This window comes from Danio rerio, chromosome 7 (assembly GCF_052040795.2).
Source record: "Danio rerio strain M-AB ecotype USA chromosome 7, GRCz13ab, whole genome shotgun sequence".
NCBI lineage: Eukaryota > Metazoa > Chordata > Actinopteri > Cypriniformes > Danionidae > Danio > Danio rerio.
This window is the reverse complement of record NC_141027.1, coordinates 22,776,872-22,795,796: the sequence shown is the minus strand read 5'-3', so window position 1 is coordinate 22,795,796 and position 18,925 is coordinate 22,776,872. Positions and strand designations below refer to the sequence as shown.

Genomic DNA, 18,925 nt, shown 5'->3' with positions numbered 1-18,925 from the left:
ATGATGATCTAAAGCTAAGAAAATATCTGTTTGTACACGTACAAGGGAATACAATATAACATAATACACAGTCTCTATATCGCTGCTAACCGCAGACATCTAGTTAACACTTCTAATTCACCTACATGTGTTCAAAATGTAAAACTGATGCAGGTACTTATGCGGTTATGTAACAAACTGAGGTTCTGGTCCTTAGTGCTGGGGGAAATGGAAAAGATCTTTAACATGCCGTTTGATTTTGACCCAGTTTCGTTGATTTTGGGTATACCTAATGGACGCAGTTTTTCATCAGTTAATAAGAAATTGTATAACATATTAACCTTAGCCGCCAGAAAAAAAATATTTAGCTTAATTGGGTTAGTGATAAATCTCCATCACTTAAAGGTTGGCACAAGATATTTTTAAAGTTAATTCTTCTGGAACATCTCACCCATGTTTAACACACAAACATTTTTTTTTCAAAGTTTGGACTCCATATTTTGATTATGTGGAACCTGGTCTTTGCTCCATTGTGCTAAAAGGAATATGTAACTATTGTTATCTGAAAAATTAAGAAAAAAAAATCCTGGTTGCCTTAAAATTTTAAGCTGAATCAAATTATCCTTGTGAGTCTATTGAATTTATATTATGTTAAACTGACTTAAAACAGCTTGCATAATTTATTAAGTTAATGAATGAATTAGCCTATTCATTACTTGATAGTATTTTAAAGGGATGAAAGAAAATTTAAAGGGATGGTTCACCACGTTTTTTTTTTTTTTTTGCTCATCCTCCACTTGTTCCAAATCTGTTTCTTTTTTTCTGGTGAACACAAAAGAAGATATTTCAAGACATTTTGCTGTATTTGTTTTTCCCATGGATGTAAGTGGTTAAAGGTTTTCAGCTTTCTTTAAAATATCTTCTTTCGTGAAGAAAGAACTCATTACTGTATAAATATTTGAGGTTAAGAAACTAGTAAGCAAATCTTTGGGTTAACTATTCCTTTAATATGCATGCGTCTCTTTATAATATAATATAATATAATATAATATAATATAATATAATGTAATATAATATAATATAATATAATAAATATAATAAATATAATATAATTAATATAATATAATATAATATAATATAATATAATATAATATAATATAATATAATATAATATAATTAATATAATATAATTAATATAATTAATATAATATAATATAATATTGTTACAGCATTTTTACAGTGTACTGAATAACTTTATCTAAAAGAATGTACTGGTCAGAAATGTAATCAAAACTAAATTTATATCTCAAAGACAGTTTACCACAGAAGTCACAGCAGAATAGTTATGTTACTATTGAAATAAGTAAGTAGTAGTATCTAATAATAAGAACCAGTATCTAATGAATAAAGACTTATATATAATATAAACAGTATATAATGAAAAAATAACAATTCCTACAGTCTCAGGTCATTATAAGGAAGCGACTTTGTTCGAAGTACTAATTTCTTTAAAGTGCAATATAGTCATGTTGGTGACTAATATGTATCTTTAAGAAACCAACATTGATTATTTACGAGCTAATAAATAAGTTATATAGACCCTTTAAATAAAGTTGACTACTACATTGACAACTCTTGTATTTCTAAGTGCTATTGAATATCTGCCATTATATAATATATAAAGAGTGGTACATAATGAACAAGTATAGTAACCAACAGATTTAAACAATAGTCATGGAACGTGTGAATGCCCTAGGATGTTGGCTGAATTGAAGTCTCTTATTGATGTGTGAGAATTAACAGCTCAAAAAGACTTTGAATGAATGAGGGGGTGCAAAATTTAGGATGGGGGTAAAAGCATGACAGCTGAAGACAGCAGATGTTTGAGGTGTTGTGTCAAACAGCCACTGTTTTTTAAAGGCAGTGATCCTCAATAGTGAATTTTTTTTTCATAATTTGTTTAAAATAGGAATTAATCGTTTAATATAAAACAGAAATTAATAGTTTTAATAATCTAACAATTATTTCAAAAGGTCAGTAAAGACATTTTTATTATAATGTTACAAAAGGCTGCTATTTTAAATGCTGTTCATATCAACTTAATTTAGTTTAATTTTCAGGATTAATTAAATCAATGAATTATGAAAAACGTCAATCAAGAACCAAATCAGCAAATTATAATAATGGGGAAAACGTCATGCCTGTAGTGACATTTTACCACCAACAGAGGGAAATGTAGCTCCATAAAGATCATACGTCTGTCATTGCAAGGTTTTGAATAGGATTGGCGCCTGTCAAGCCTACAAAAAGCCTAACCTGAAGGTGAATAAACCTCAAATAAAACTTTAATTGCATCTTTTTATCCACAGAAGAGTAGTTTTGAGTGCATTTATAAATTAAAAAGCTGAAGTATATGGTCCAGTGGTTCTGCAATTAACTGTAGCTGTGAATGTTTGTCTTTTAAACTTTTTAATTGCTCTAGCAATTGCAATTTTTATGCAATGTGGGCTTATTAATTAACTTTAAAATAATAACCCTTTAACACTCTCTCTCTCGAGAAGCATAACATTTTACAACTTTTTATTTCACATGCAGCAATGTGATGCCTCACCCCATTTAACTTAACGTCTGAACCGGTAACTATACAGAATCATAAATGAAATCAGTCATGCCATAGAAACTACTGAAAATATAATGTTTGGGCTGTGGATAGACAGCTTGTGGGTTTTGGGGGATAGTTCACTCAAAAATAATTTCTCGAGTTGTTTCAAACCCTATGAACGTCTTTTGTCTGTTTTTACTGTTATCTCTAATTAAAAAAATATTTTTGAAGAATGTTAGTAATGATTGATTTCCAATCCCTTTGTGAACAATTCAAACAACAAAAAATAAGATACAGAATCTTGGTGTGATTATGGAGTCAGATCTGAGTTTCAGTAGTCATGCCAAAGCAGTAAGTAAATCAACATAATCTCAAAAACATTACAAGAATTAGATGCTTTGATTCTACTGAGGACTTATGAGAAACTTGTTCATGCTTTTATCAGCAGCAGGGTGGATTACTGTAGTTCTTACAGGCCTTCTTAAAAACACAGTCAGACAGTTGCAGCTCATTGAACGCTGTGGCCAGGATTCTGACCAGAACCAGAAAATCAGAGCACATCACACCTTTCCTCAGGTCTTTACACTGGCTCCCAGTCATTCAGAATAGATTTTAAAGTATATAACTGGTCTATAAATCATTAAATGACCTCAGAACATTACAGATATGCTCACTGAATCCAAACCTAACAGATCACTCAGATCTTTAGGATCATATAAACTGGAGATTCCAAAAGTTAAGTCAAAGCAGGGTGAATCTTCCTTCAGCTGTGCAACCTGCAGCTGGAATCAGTTTACAGAAATGATCAGATTTGCTCCAACAAAAGGCACATTCTAATCAAGACAGAAAACCCATCTCTTTAGCTGTGTCTTAAACTAAATGAGCGCTGTGCTATGCTCCACAGATTGCACTATTATGTTTTTATTTTCTTTTTTCATTCTTTTATAACCTGTTTTGACACATTTTAATAAGTTTTTAATAATTTTTATTTCTTTTAATAATTTTTTTGTTTCTTTTATTCATGTTGTAAAGCACATTGAATTACCATTGTGTATAAAATGTGCTATATAAACTTTCCTTGCCTTTAAAAATTACGTTCCCGATAAATTTTTATAGTAAAATATTTTATGTAAAATCTTTCTTCACAGTCATTCTTTCAAATGGCATGTATTATAATATTACGATAAACAGAATTTAATGTTTTTATTTCAAGTGTAACCCCGCTGGTCCTACACCCCCCAATGCTGGTATCGCACTGGGGACCTTCTGCATGGGAGTTGGTTGCTCTACCAAGGCACTTACTAGCTGGCCTCCGTTACACAAGCAACATAAAAAACTGAAGGAATGACAATTTTATTTATTTATTTTTTTTTTTTGTGAGAATCATAAGTAACTGATAAAATATTAGGTGTTTTCAGTTTATAAGTAAATATTTGGGGGCAGCTGTAAATAACATGGGGCTAAATTCTCTTCACGGTAAGCAGCACATTATTATTCAATTGTAAAAGTCATGTTTTGTCTTCCAGTAATATATATATGCGTTACGGTTCAACACACTGTACATTTCTGATTTTAAGTGCATCAAAAAGCAAGCACATGCAGTCACACTTGGCGTGAAGTTACCTTCGTATTATTTTATTTTACAGACCTGACAGCACGTGTGCACTGGTCTGCCTTTGCACATCTCCTCCAGTAGGTGTCAGACCTGATTAGAAAAACTTTTGAAGCCATTTTTGAAGAGCTTGACCTTTGCTCTGGTTTCTCGATATAATACCAGATCTTTTTAAACAGCTTACTGTACATTGTGTACAATCCTGTATGTGCTCTTTTCCCAATGTCAGCATTGTTATGATTCTGATAACTAACAAAGCTTAGCAAAGATTTTCAGATGTTATCCAAATACACAACCATTCAAAAGTCTGGGGGTCAGCAAGTGTTCTGTTTTTTCGTCAGAGTATAAGTTGTTTAAAAGTGGCCATTCACAAGTGAACATTCAAATGTGAAAAATATTGCGTAATAAACTTTCGAATAAATTTGTCATCACGTTTAAGCAAATAAATGAAAAGGTAATAAGTAAATTACACCAAATAATTTTAATAACAAGACATTTGTTCAGGTATTTCAGACTAAACAATAGACCTACAACATCTGAGTCAGTGTTATTGAAATGAATCATCTCCATATCAAATCATATTTTATGACCTCTCAGGACAGCTGTGCGTCAAAGACTTTGTTTTATAGACATGTTTCCGTCAATATGCTCATTTCTTATTATATAAAGGTGTTTTTTTCAATTAACTGTCCATGTTTTTATGCATTTCCATCCATCAGTATAAAAATGTAATAGCTCAACATATATAAAAGACATTGCCGGAAACAGCTCGACAGCAGAATTTTATTTTAAATAAATCTATCATTAAAAGTATTACAAACAAAAACAATTTCGGAATGATCATAAGACATTGAAGAGTGAAGTATTGACTGATAAACATTCAGATTTGCCATCACAGGAATAAATACAATTTAAAATATTAAAACAGGACAATGTTATTTGAATATTAGTGCTTTTATTGTATTTTTGATCAATTTACTTGCATCAAGCAAAAAAAAAAAAAACATATAAGGAGAATGCTAAAACTGGGTAAGGAACTGTCCAACGCATTGGAAGGATAGGTAAAAGGTTTCTTTTATGACCAGCGGGTTTCTGCTGATTTTAAAATAAGATACTGTACTTCTGAGACATTTTCAAAAGTCAGCTTTAAGAGCAATTAAAGAATATTTAAGGAATAAGATAAAGCAAACGCATTTCCTTGAGTTAATAATGGCAATTTTATTGTATTTTTGATCAAATAAATGCAACCTAGGTGAGCAAAAGATTTCTTTCAAAACCCTTAAAAAACCCAAACATTTGGATAGCAGTTCTACCTGAATATAGAGACATAATTAAGCATTTTCAGAAATACAGACTACTTTGAATATCATGTATTGTACCAGGGTTTCTGCAGGTTTTAAAATGTACACTACCGGTCAAAAGTTTGAGGTCAGTACATTTTTAAATATTATAAAACAAGCTTCTCCTGCTCACCAAGGCTGCATTTATTTAATCAAAAGTACAGTACGGTAATTGTAAAATGTTATTGCTCTATAAATTAATAATTTATTCCACTGATTTTAATGATGAATTTTCAGCTTCATTACTCCAGTCTTCAAAGTCACATGATCCTTCAGAAATCACTTTAATATTATTATTATTATTATTATTATTATTATTATTATTATTATTATTATTATTATTATTATTAAAGGTAATAGTAATACAAGCAATTATGATTGGAGAAATATTTTCATTTTAAACTACATACAATAAGAAAGTAGTTATTTAAAAGTGTAATCAATATTAAACAATTTACCAATTGCATTTTTACGTTTAATAAATGCTGCCTTAATAAACAGAATAATTTTCTTTAAGAAAAAAACATGAAAAGAAAAAAAACTGACCCCAAACTTTTGACTGGTACTGTATAACAGAGACATTTTTAAAAGTCAGCTTTAAGAACAATTAAATAATAATGGAATAAGATAAAAGAAAAACCTATCCGCTTAAATTGACTAGATGTCTATGGAGAAACACAATGAAGTATAAAAAACACCATGAATTTTGAGGTTGCAAAAGATCCAGAGAAGACTCCACCATCAAAACCATCAAAGGATCCTGAATAATAATAATAAAATAGAGCATGAAAAATGGAACTTCTATCGTTCCTTAACTGTTCCTTTAACATCTATGAAAGCATCTCATTCCAGTAAAATTCCAAGGCTTTTACAGTAGAAAAGAAATGTGTTTTAGATTGGAAAAAGTTCTTAAAAAAAAGTTCTTAAAAAAAAGTTATTAGAAAGAAATAATTATGAAATCTTCTCTGTAAGGTTCTTTGAGGAACTTCAAATTTTATGGCAAAGCTGCTCTCTTAAGGAACCTTATTTTTTTTAAAGTGCATACAAAACCCAATGACATGTACACTACCGGTTAAAAGTTTGCAGTTTTTTTTTTCATGTTTTTTTTAACCTCTTAAAGTCAAGTGCTATTTTGGGGTTTCCACCTGGATTTTGCATACCCAGATTCAAAAGCTTCCTAAACCACATGCAGATGTTTAAATGCTAAAGTTTGGTATCATTTTAAATAAAACCCCTTTGAATTTTTATAAAACACTGTTGAAAGCGATTAAAATAATTGTATATGTTGCTTGTGTCATAATAAACCCCTAAAAAAAAGAGGCACTTTATTTTTGTAAACTCAAATTTGAAAGTGTACCTTTTAGGTTTGTGTGGTCTATGTTGCTGTAATTAATTCAGTTGGTTTCTGCGCATGTCAGTAATTAGAAAAAAGAAAAATGTTATCGTTATTCTATTCCAACCGATTAGAGAACGGATCCACTTACGGAGGTATGGGGCCAGTACGCACCTTTAAAATTTAAAGAATGCGATAGTAAATTATGTCACGGACCCGGTACCGGGTACTCAGAGCTTAGAAAATTATTCTGTTAATCAAATTTATTAAATGTAATTTTTTTTATTTAAATTGTTAAATAAAATGATTTCTTATTGTATGCAGTTTCAAATAAAATTATTTCTCCAGTCATTATTGTTTTTTTACTATTACTATTAATAATAATAATAATAATAATAATAATTATTATTATTAAGAGTGTTTTTTGAAGGATCATGTGACTAAAGACTTGAGTAATGAAGCTGAAAATTCATCTTTAAAAATAACTTGAATAAATTATTAAATTAAATTATAAACTACTTTTGAACAGTTATTTCATAGTGCAATAACTATCAAAATTTTAAATTTTGTGCTGTATTTTTGATGAAATAAATGCAGCCTTGGTGAGCAGAAGCTTATTTTAAATCATTTAAAAATCCTACTGACGCCAAATTTTATGACCGGTAGTGTACATTTTGTCCAAGGCTAAACTCTAATTCTCTTTTTTTTGGCAGTGCATGCACCTGTTGACACGTATACATTGTGATTTACGCATTTTGGTTTACAGCCTGTTAAAGATGTGCAGAAACCCTGTGGACTCTCCTCAGGCTGTTGAAACCTCGGACTGTAGGTGCAGGAGGAGGAGATCTTACACGTGTGCTTTAGTGACAGCTCTGCTATAGAGGACGTGCCTCATACCAGCCAAGTCTTTATGACATCACTGACGTGTCCCAGTGGTGACAGGTAATTTGTCAAATCTCAGTCTGATAAGACAGTTTCACGTCATGAGTGAAAAAAAGCTGGCCTTCTGCTCATGTCTCCAACTCCAACAGCGATTATCATCAGCATGAGGCCGCTAAACATCTGCGCTGAGGCTGAGACGGCCTTTGGGATAAGTTTGTACTCGAGAACTCCGGTGGACCCTGTGACCTCTACAGGGGCAAAGAAGAGACCTGCGAAGCTCCTGTCGTGCATCGTTGCAAAGGAAAATGTAGAAAAGAGGGTCTAGGAGGGTGTTGAGGCTGGTGAGCCCGTAGCAGATCCGATAGTACAGGTAGAGGGAAACTTCCACCGAACACTGCTCTTTACCACTTTCCGTTAACAGCAGGGTGACAAATCTATAGCCAACCACTAGATGATAGGGGCCGAAAATGACAATGAAGATGACGGTGATGACAACCAAGGTGGCGACAATCCTGCGACGTTCGTGATCCGCCACAGACGGGGAGTTTCGGAGAGTCCGCCCAATTCGGGCTGAGGTGTACCTGAAAGTGAGTGGAAGGCCAAAAGGTTATGAACGATACATTCCTTTACAGAGACAGACAGTGTATCTGTGGTTCTCATCTCTACAATGGCATCTCGTCGTCATGCTGATTCATTCCTAGACCTGTGTGTTAAGACAACGTGTTTCTAACATGCCAATAAATACGGGTTGCTAGAATGTTTTGGCATGGCAAACAATGCAGGTAGGTTAGAGTGTCCATGATTATAAATCTTGTGGAAATCTAGCTGAAAACACGTATTGAGCAATTCACATTCTTGGTATTCATGGATGCTCATTCTTGGCTTCATGTTGATTTAATTATAAGTCTGTGTGGATATATTATTTATATACAATGCATATTCAAAAAATATTCCACATAATTTCAATAAGCTTCTGCAATGTCACAATATTTATTCTTGATCAAGGTTTCATCGATTTTTCACCAAGATCTTGTATTGATGATGGGAGAGTCAGACCGCTACACTAAGTCCCAAAGATTATAAGGTTAAAGTCAATATGGTTAAGGTCTGGACTCTGCAGTGGCCAATCCATGTGTAAAAATGATGTCTCGTACTGCTTGAACACGCTCTCAAAACTTGTGCCTAGGGCCAGACGGAATCGGACATTTTTTGCTATTTCTGCGCAGAATTTTGTTAAAAGTCTGCGGATTTATGCGGAATGATTTTAGGAGTATCATATCTAAAACCTTAACAAATGAAGTAAAAAGTAATGCCTTTTATATCTTGTATTTAATGTTTACAATGCAAATCCAATTATTTTCACTTTATTTGGTAAACAAAGCAAGTCTCTCATATAATATATCTAAAATACAGAAAACATGGCCTTACAAACTGTATAGTGATTAAATTATATTAACATTTTAATATTAGTCAATAATGATACTAAAATTAATAATAAAAAACAATAAATATAAATGTACTCACATTTACACAAGTAAACAAACAGAATCAATGAAGGGCTTAAAATCTGTGGAAATCTGCTAAATTTTGCGCTCGCAGATTCCATGTGGGCCTACTTATGCCCAATTAATCCTGGCATTGTTATCTTGGAATAGGCTTGTGATGGCAGCTCAGTGGTTAGCAAGTCCTGCATGGGCCAATTGGCGTTTCTGTGTGGAGTTTGCATGTTCTCCCCGTGTTTGTGAGTTTTTTTTTTAGGTGCGCGAGTGTGTGTGTGAATGCGAGAGTGCATGGGTGTTTTCCAGTAATAGTTTGTGGATCTGCTCAGTGTGCGAATTTTACATTGACAATCGGGGGGTCAACTTTTTCGATATATACATGCTTCAGTGAATCAAATTGATGAATGTATTTCAATTACATTTAATGTATTAATAAAATATATGTTTTCAGTGTTTGTTGACTATTTTAGAGGTTACTGTAGGTCAAACTATACAGATTATGTGTCTAAATGTTCTTTTTTTTAGGCTACATGTAGATATAAACACCTATTTTACAAGAAATGTGTTTTGTAAATATTTAAATGTCAATCTGTGCTCTAGAACTGCCAGTTTCAGACTGTCGAATGATAGACTTTAATTCGCAATCTGTAATTCGTAAATCTGCTGAGTAAAACATATGCTGGTATAGTTGGTGGTCTATTCCGCTGTGGCAACCCCTGATAAATATGGGACCAAGCCAAAGGAAAATGAATAAATAAATGCCTGTGCCACCACGGAAGAAAAAATCTATTGGAATAAGCTGGTCCTTCAGTATTATCAGGTTATCAGCTGACCTTATTCGTTGGGCAAATAACCTTACTGAACCTAGACCTGACACTAGAACTTCAGCATCCCCAAATCATAGCATTGCTCCCACAGACTAGTGTGGTAGGCATCACTTCATCTGCCTCTCTTCTTAACCTGATGTGCCCAGCATTTTGTAAAGGCGTAATTCTGGACTCATCATACCACATGACCTTCTCCTTTACTCCAAAATTCAATCTTTATGCTACCTAACAAATGGAAGTCTTTTTTTCTGACTGGCCTCACCCATAAGTGGTTTTCTAGTGCCAATGCTTTATGTTCTCTTCACATTATTTGTGTTTAAGTGCTTTTGATGTCTTCATGATTAAAGATACCTGTGAGCTCTACTGTTATAGCTTTATAATTTGATTTCACATGACATTTGATTGTTGATCTTTCTAGATTTATTTTGTCCCCATTTCTTCCTCAAAGATGATGGGGTAATACTTTATTTTGATGGTCTATTTGAGAGTTAGTAGTCTATCAGCATAATATCTGTTCATACTGCTCCTTCAACTGACATTTAACTGACTAAGAAACTTTGCAAGTACATGTCAACTTACCCCAACCCTAATCCCAACAGTCTACTTATAATCTAATGAGAGTTAGTTGGCGTGTAGATGCAATGTAACTTAAATTTAACAAATGAATCATCAAAATAGCGTGACTGATGATGGTTTCCCACTATCCTTCCATTGCGTTGGACAGTTCTTTACCCATTTTTAGTAATTTCAGCGTTCTCCTTTGATGTTTTCTTTGCTTAATGCCAATAAATTGATCCTTCTGAGACAGATTAACATCTTTTGCACAACCGCAAGATGCTTCTTCTGACATTGTTGTTGAAGCTACATTTTTCATCAGTAAAGGTTCAATAACTTGTTTTCAGCTGAAACAATCATCCATGCAGTAATTATCCAATGGAGGCTCTTGCCTATTTTTTTTTTTTGGACAGGAAATGTAAATATTTATAAAGCATATTTAGCATTAGTGTGGTAAATAGTGCTCAGGATAATTGAGTTCACCCCACTTTGAAAATGAATATTTTTATTGATTTCTCAGTGAATATAGGCAATGTATTTTGGTGCATTTAACAAAACAGATTTATTAAGATATATTTATTAAAATAATATTTAGTCACAAACACCTTTAAAAATTGAAAGATAATGCAACTAAATTCAAACAAAAATCTGCAATAAATTGCACAAAAAAATTAGTCTTTTTGTTTCTCTTGATTTTTTCCTCTTCTTTAAATTTGTATTTCATATTTTTCGATAACACAAATTTGGGTGTTCTAGTTTTTGGACCATTATTTTAAGTTATTTTGCAAGATAAGCTCCAGATTTAGCTTCAGTACTGACAAATCTAATGTATATATGTACAAATATAATATTGTATAGCTTCCTATTAAAACTAATAATTTAAAAGAGAGATTTCTGGGGGGTGTACTTAGGCTATATATGCTGAGCACTCTATATACTAACTATATTTATTTTGCCATTATGATTTTAGTTTTATCATAATAACCCTTAGGCATATTCACACATCAAAACTTGTGAAAACTTACCCTAGTATAGAGCAGGGCATCAGAAACCCCAAAGCGACTGTTGCGATTTTAAAGTAAGCGTATCTGGAGCTCACAGGATACTGCTCCAAACACAGCTCTCTCTGCGGCTCGAACACAGACGGGTAAAGGCCAGTCAGACAGAAGAGAAATATCAAAGTCCACACGACCACTCCGGAAAATGCTGCCACGCGTACTTTCCGTACACCGCGACTACTCAAAGGATAGACGATCGCTAGACAGCGGTCCAGAGCGATGAGACAAAGAAAAATGACGCTGGCATAGAGATTAACGTAAAACACGTAGCCCACAAGCTGGCAGGTCACGGACCCGTAAGGCCAGTGGTGGTCGCCTTGCAGGTAGAGGATCCACAGAGGCAAGGTGAGGAGCTGGAGCAGGTCTGAAAGCAGTAGGTTGAGGATATAAACCAGCTGGCAGCCTCCTCCGCCTGACCGACCCAGCTGGTACAGACCCCAGAGGGACAGCAGGTTGGCTGGGAGGCCGATGGAGAAGGCCAGGCTGTAGATGTAGGTCAGTCCTACTCGGTCGTTTGCCAGGGGGATTTGGCAGCTCCCATTGGTCAAGTCTGTGGGAATTTTTTGGAAAAGACTTTTGTTTAGTAATGTGGTTTTATTAGGAATGTGCAATTTATTGGTGATATTAGACATTATATTTATCACTGTAATGTCTCTTTTGTTTCTATAGCACAAATTGTGCCAAAGAAAATTTAGGAAAACAGGCAATAGTCAAATATATTGGGTATTGGGTTTCATCATTCAAAATTCAGTTCATTAGGAACAATCGGTTCCACAGAATGCTGGTTTTGTTCTGGTTCACGGATGATTTGGTTCACATACAATGTGAAAGCCATTGTTCAAGAATGTGTTTCACTGTTAGGCAGCTCTAACATTCCTACCAACTAGGCAAGCCAATATTAAATGAAAAAATTAATGTTAATGAACATTAAAGTTAATGAAAAATTAACTCAGTGTTTTTAGTTTTAGTGTAGATTTAAATGTTGCAAGTCTTTAATTAAAATTTTTGGCTTTAGCGATTGATTTTACATTAAAACATTCTAAATCAGTGTTTCTCAACCATGTTTCTAGAGGATCACCAACACTGCATGTTTGGTATGTCTCCTTTGTCTCTGTCACACCTTTTACATGCCGTTCAGTCTCTGCTAAAGAGTTGACAATCTGAATCAGGTGTGTTTGGTGAGACAGATGGAAAATACACAGAGCTGGTGGTCTGGGTTTTTTTTTTTTGGAGTTCAACAATCAACTACACCAGTGTTTCTCAACCATATTCCTGGAGGACCACCAGCACTGCATGTTTTAAATGTCTCATTTGTCTGTCTTAACCGTTACAGGTCTATCAGTCTGCTAATGAGCTGATGATCTGAATCAGGTGGTTTGGTTGAGGAGACACAGAAAATGTGCAAAGCTGGTAGTCCTCCAGGTATGTGGTTGAGAAACACTGAACTACTCAGACTGTCCACACAATCTCAATAAGTAAATTAATTCTTTTTTTTTAAATCTCTATGCATTTAAGCTTTAAAATCAAAGCCATTTCATCATGTATTTTAGGTTTAAGAGAACATGTACAGGGCCCACATGTGTTCACCTAATGCTTTTTCCTTGCGTCCACAAACAAATTTATAATTCTTTGTAATTAATATTGTTCAATTGATTTTGTTAAAATGATTACTTAAATATATGATACAAAAATAGTACTGGCAAAAATCTATGACGTGCATCCCTATTCTTTTAAGCACATATCATGCACCTATCGAATGAAGGACAAATTTGTCAGTATGATGAACCACGATAGTCATCCTCTTCATGACACAATCCAAGGGAGTGCAAGCTCTTTTAGCTCCAGATTAATTCAGCCTGTGTTACAGGAAGTCATTTTTACCAACAGTGATCAGACTGTATAATCAATGAATGAAGTACGCTGAATTGTAAGAGCATTAATACTGTAGATATGGACTAGTGTCTACCCGTTGTTTGAAACTAAGGTGTGCAGTATGAATGTAATTTTATAAATATTACTGTGTTTTTATATACGTAATTTAATTTATTTATCTTATAGTATGGGGAGAGCACAGCAGAGCTGTGACACTTTCCTTTGGGATTAATAAAGTCTAAAACAAACAAACAAACAAACAAACAAACAAACAAACAAACAAACAAACAAACCTTAATGATAACTTACTCAGCAGCATGGTTTTTATGGATGTGACTGATCCATGACATTTGAATCTTCAAAATCTTCAAATGTTTCATCAAACAATCCTCTACATTTTCGCCAGTCACCTCTGACAAGGGTTAAGACACCTGAGCAGAGAACAAAAAAGTCACATGTCACGGTTTTCACTGTAAAATTAATTGCCATCATAAAATCACACTAAAAAATGACCCAGTATTTATCGGACTATTAAAAAGTGTAAACTCTCACCTCCCCTTGGTCTGGAGAGCGTCTTTTGCACGTCCAGCTCTCCTACATGCGCACAAACCTGTGTGTGCATTAGAGAGGAAAGTTCTGCTGTGTCCAACCAGGGGCTTGTCTGGCTTTTTGATCATTTCCCCCAGCAGGAAGCCACTTCTACTGCTTTTGAGCAGCAACATCCTGAAGCCTTTCTCCTTCAGAACAAAAACACCCTCCTGCCTGCTGGCTATTATGTGAGGCAGAGATATGAGAGAGTCCAGGCTGTTCTTTCAGACGGAAAAGCCACTAAGAGACAAGCTGTAACACCCTCATAGTAGTTTCCATGTCCCCTGTGACACCCGTCTATCCTGCACCCTCCTGCTCTAGATTACTGACCCGCTCTGGAACAAGCGTATACCTAGACAATGTAAAAAGTCCCTTAACAGAAGGAGGGTTCAAACCCAATGCACATCTGTGAACAATGTAATAATACAATTTAGAGATTGTGCAAATCTTTTTATTTTATACACTCACCGGCCACTTTATTAGGTACACCTTACTAGTACGGGTTGGACCCGCAGAACTGCCTTAATCCTTTGTGGCATAGATTCAACAAGGTACTGGAAACATTCCTCAGAAATTTGGGTCCATATCGACATGATAGCTTCACGAAGTTGCTGCAGATTTGTCTGCTGCACATTCATGATGTGAATCTCTCGATTCACCACATCCCAAATGTGCTCTATTAGATTGAGATCTGGTGACTGTGGAGGCCATTTGGGTACGGTGAACTCATTGTCATGTTCAAGAAACCAGTCTGAGATGATTTAGCTTTCTGACATGGCGTGTTATCCTGCTGGAAGTAGCCATCAGAAGATGGATACACTTTGGTCATAAAGGAATTAAGACTCATCAGAGCAGGCAATGTTTTTCCAATCTTCTATTGTCCAAGTTTGGTGAGCCTTTGCTAATTGTAGCCTCAGTTTTCTGTTTTTAGCTGACAGGAGTGGCACCCGGGGTGTGGTCTTCTGCTGCTGTAGCCCATCCGCCTCGAGGTTGGAAGTGTTGTGCATTCAGAGTTGCTCTTCTGCATGTCTCAATTGTAACGAGTGGTTATTTGAGTTACTGTTGGCTTTCCATCAGCTCGAATCAGTCTGGCCATTCTCCTTTGACCTCTAGCATCAACTAGCATTTGTGCCCACAGAATATTCTCTCTTTTGGACTATTGTCTGTAAACCCTAGAGACTGAAAATCCCAGTAGATCAGCAGTTTCTGAAATACTTAAACCAGCCCATCTGGCACCAACTATGCCACATTTAAAGTCACTTAAATCACATTTCTTCCTCATTCTGATGCTCGGTTTGAACAGCAGCAGATTGTCTTGACCATGTCTACATGCCTAAATGCATTGAGTTGCTGCCATGTGATTGGCTCATTAAAAATTTGCGATGGCGAGCAGTTGGACAGGTGTACCTAAAAAAGTGGCCCATGAGTATGTATTTATATACGAGTTGGTGCCACACGAAATCTACGCCCGCACGAATTTCTGCAGATTTCCCATCACGCAATCTATTTATTTCTATTCATTTATTCAAGCTTTTATAGTCATTTCAGTAATATTATTCACTAATATGCAGATTTTCAAAGTAATATTATCTGTCTTTTAGACTAAAAGTAACTTTGTTTATTAAGTGTTTTTTATATTATTTTATGTGTTATGATGGTTAGCACTGTCGCCTCAAAGCAAGAAGATCGCTGGTTTAAGTCCCGACTGGGCTAGTTGGCATTTCTGTACAGAGTTTGCATGTCTTCCCTGTGGTCATGTGGGTTTCCTCCGGGTGCTCTGGTTTCCCCCACAGTCCAAAGACATGCACTATAGGCGAATTGGATGAACTAAATTGGCTGTAGTGTGTAAATGAAAGTGTGTGTTTCAAAGTACTGGGTTGCGGCTGAATGAGTATCTGCTGCATAAAACATATGCCAGAATAATTGGCGGTTCATTACGCTATGGTGACCCCAGATAAATAAGGGGAACATGAATGAATGAAGGATTTCAGCTCATACTCTCAAAGTCTTTCCACTTAAATTTGATGAATTTTATTTATTTATTTTTTTTAAAAGAAAAGAGTCCACAGTCTGGCCTCAACAATGAGTGCTTTTACATTGGAGTTACCTTTTTTACTGCTTGTTAAGCCAAACCTAATCAGACAAGCATACTGAGGCAGCAACTTAATGTATTTAAGCATGTAGACGTGGACAAGATGAAGAGCTATCTTTAAACAGGGATTGTTGTTGCCAGAAGGACTGGTCTGAGTAATTCAGAAACTGCTGATCCACTGGGATTTTCAACCCCAATCATATCTCTGTGGTTTACAGGAAATAGTCAGATAAACAGAAAATGTTATAACTCAAGGCTGAATCGAAATTTCTGCAGCAACACTGAAGCAAAGAGAAAGTAGCAGTTTTTGTGTTGTTTGCCAAAATGCTGCTGATTCTCAACAAAGGACGTGTGTATTCTGCTCATATGAACATGTGGAAAACGAAACGAAGGAGGGCAGGAAAGAATTCATGACCCGAGATAAGAAATACCAGGAAGTGGTTTAGAACTGAAACAAGCAAAGAAATTCCCGATTGAACCTTTAATGATGATTTAAACACATTCACAGTGGGAGAGGGAACAATATGAGGGCTGAAGAGGGAATACATCTTGTTGGCTCTTTTACAGGTTGTGTTGGCTTGAAAACACACATAGTCATGTGAGAAAGATTTAGACATGCTATTGAATTCCACAAATTTCAGGATGACTAGACTAATGCAACAAATTAAGTTTTTTCAAATGAGTAAACTAGTATAAAGTTGCTGAAGTTTGCCCTAAGCGCTTGCGGGTTTTAAAGAAACTTCTTTGGTGCGTCAATCTTGCCAATGCTATTATTCAAAAAGGTAAAGATTCGCACTCATCAAGTAATTGCTTCGTACTGTTTTTCTTTTTTTCTTTTTACATTCTTTGGGTGATTTAAAGACACAAACGTTTCAGTATAAAAAAGGAATTTTTTATTCAAAAATGCCTTTTTGATTAAATTAGTATTAATAAATTAGAAATTGAGCTTCTATATATTTGAACACTGTACACCTTAACTTTTTGGGTTAACTCAAACCCTTTGAGGAAACCGATTGCAACTAATCATTTAGGTTCAAAAACTAATCTCAATGGGTACTCTGATCTTAATCCATTTGAGTAAACAAAGTAATTTAAGCACAGTAAAATCCAATAAATGAAGAGAACTCAAACCAACTACTGTAAAACCCAATAAGTTAAAGCAACTCAAACCGTTTGAGGAAAACGACTGCTACAAAACAGTTGAATTAAACTAATCTATATGAGTACAGTGAACTTACTCCATTTAAGTAAAAGTAATGAAGTATTTAATTAACACATTACCTTCAACATAGAGTTCAATGAGTAGAATTAACTTTCAGCCAATTATGAGTTAACTACACTCATTCATTTGATAAAGTTGACTGTTGGGTTTTACAGTGAAGAGTTTAGATGCAAAAAAAAAAGTGCTGTCTACAATTTATATGCACAATTGATGATTTTTCTCAGCCTTTGTTTCTTCTCTTTAAACACCATGAAAATAACATATTTTTGCCATAAAAGTAAACATTTCTTAACCTACACACAGGAGCCTGGTAAAAATGCTCATTTTAGAAGAAAATTTCAGATGGCATTTAGCGGTATTTGGGTCTGAACTCTTCATTTACAGTAGGAAATTTACAAAATATCTTGATATGAGATATTTTATATGAACATGATATTACCTTAATATTTTAAAGTTTTTAAAGTATTAAAAAACTGATTATTTTGCCTCATACAATGTATTTTGGCTTAGTCATGTAAAATAGATTTAGACACCCTAGTGAATTCTATGACTTTTAGGATGAGGGCTGGATTTTGACTGGATTACAGCAACATCTTGATTTTTATTACCTCTGGAAACCCTTCCAAACATGCCATATTTGTCCCATCTTTTTCTAATTGTACTGTCATAAACTTTAACCTTTCACATGTTTAATGAGGCGTGTACAGTTATTGAGTTTTCTACCAATTCTCTAACAACAGTTTGATCCATGATACACGGTATGATCTAGGGGTGAATTTACAGGGAGGTCAACTCCTGTGAATATTGATGTGTATTTTAAATGTCTTTCACTTGCAAATATACTTCCTAACAGTGGAATGATACATTTCTGATTGTTTGGGTATGGCTGTTTTCCTCCTGTTAGATTGACAGCAGCAACTGTTGCTTTTCAGAGAGGAATACTGATGTTTTTCCAACTTGGCAGTGCACAAAAATTAAAAATCCCGATCAACAAATTGCCAAAACTTCAACTTTTATAGAAGTGCTCTTACCGCATTTGATAAGCAATTTGTTAAACTAAGGGTGTCCTAAGTTTGTCACCCACAATGATTTCACTTTATTTTGATGATCCCCTTAACGCATTTAGTTGAATTTAAGTCATATTGCATCTACATGCCAACTAATTCTCATTAGATTATAAGTAGACAGGTTGAGGTTAGGGTTATTGTTAGTGTAAATTGACATGTACTTGCAAAGTTTCTTATATTCAGCTGAATGTAAAACTCAACAGAAACTGAAAAAACTGAAAGTTAATTCTACTCATTTGAAAACAGTTTTAACTCAGTGTTGGTGATAACAAGTTAATTAAATACCCCATTACTTCAACTTAAATAGAGTAAGTTCACAGTACTCATATAGATTAGGTTTTCCAGTACTCAGTTGGTTTGAGTTCTCTTCATTTATCAGGTTTTACTGTGCTCAAAT

At 34.5% G+C, this 18,925-nt stretch overlaps 1 protein-coding gene across 8 annotated transcripts; it reads right to left on the bottom strand.

Annotated features, from left to right (window-relative positions):
- Nucleotides 1-4,659: 4,659 nt before the first annotated feature.
- Nucleotides 4,660-17,890, bottom strand: si:dkey-165a24.9. Of its 8 annotated transcripts, none has more exons than XM_087260962.1 (6): nucleotides 14,616-17,432; nucleotides 14,112-14,499; nucleotides 13,869-13,990; nucleotides 11,655-12,237; nucleotides 7,552-8,329; nucleotides 4,660-5,671 (listed from the first exon to the last, which is right to left on the bottom strand). In XM_087260962.1, exons 3-5 carry the CDS (start codon nucleotides 13,876-13,878, stop codon nucleotides 7,921-7,923), a joined length of 1,002 nt encoding a protein of 333 aa, XP_087117088.1. In that variant the 5' UTR covers nucleotides 13,879-13,990; nucleotides 14,112-14,499; nucleotides 14,616-17,432; the 3' UTR covers nucleotides 4,660-5,671; nucleotides 7,552-7,920. The 8 variants fall into 8 exon arrangements, with proteins under 8 accessions (XP_087117088.1, XP_087117091.1, XP_087117090.1 ...); XM_087260965.1 differs by having other exon boundaries at nucleotides 4,660-5,601; nucleotides 7,557-8,329; XM_087260964.1 differs by having other exon boundaries at nucleotides 4,660-5,441; nucleotides 7,465-8,329; nucleotides 14,112-17,890.
- Between the last annotated feature and the right edge of the window lie 1,035 nt (nucleotides 17,891-18,925).

Bases quoted from the DNA above. Each gene is read 5' to 3' on its own strand.
- si:dkey-165a24.9 (XM_087260964.1), bottom strand. The intron at 8,330-11,654 runs GTAAGTTTTCAC...ACTCACTTTCAG, and splicing joins ATGCCCTGCTCTATACTAGG to GTACACCTCAGCCCGAATTG.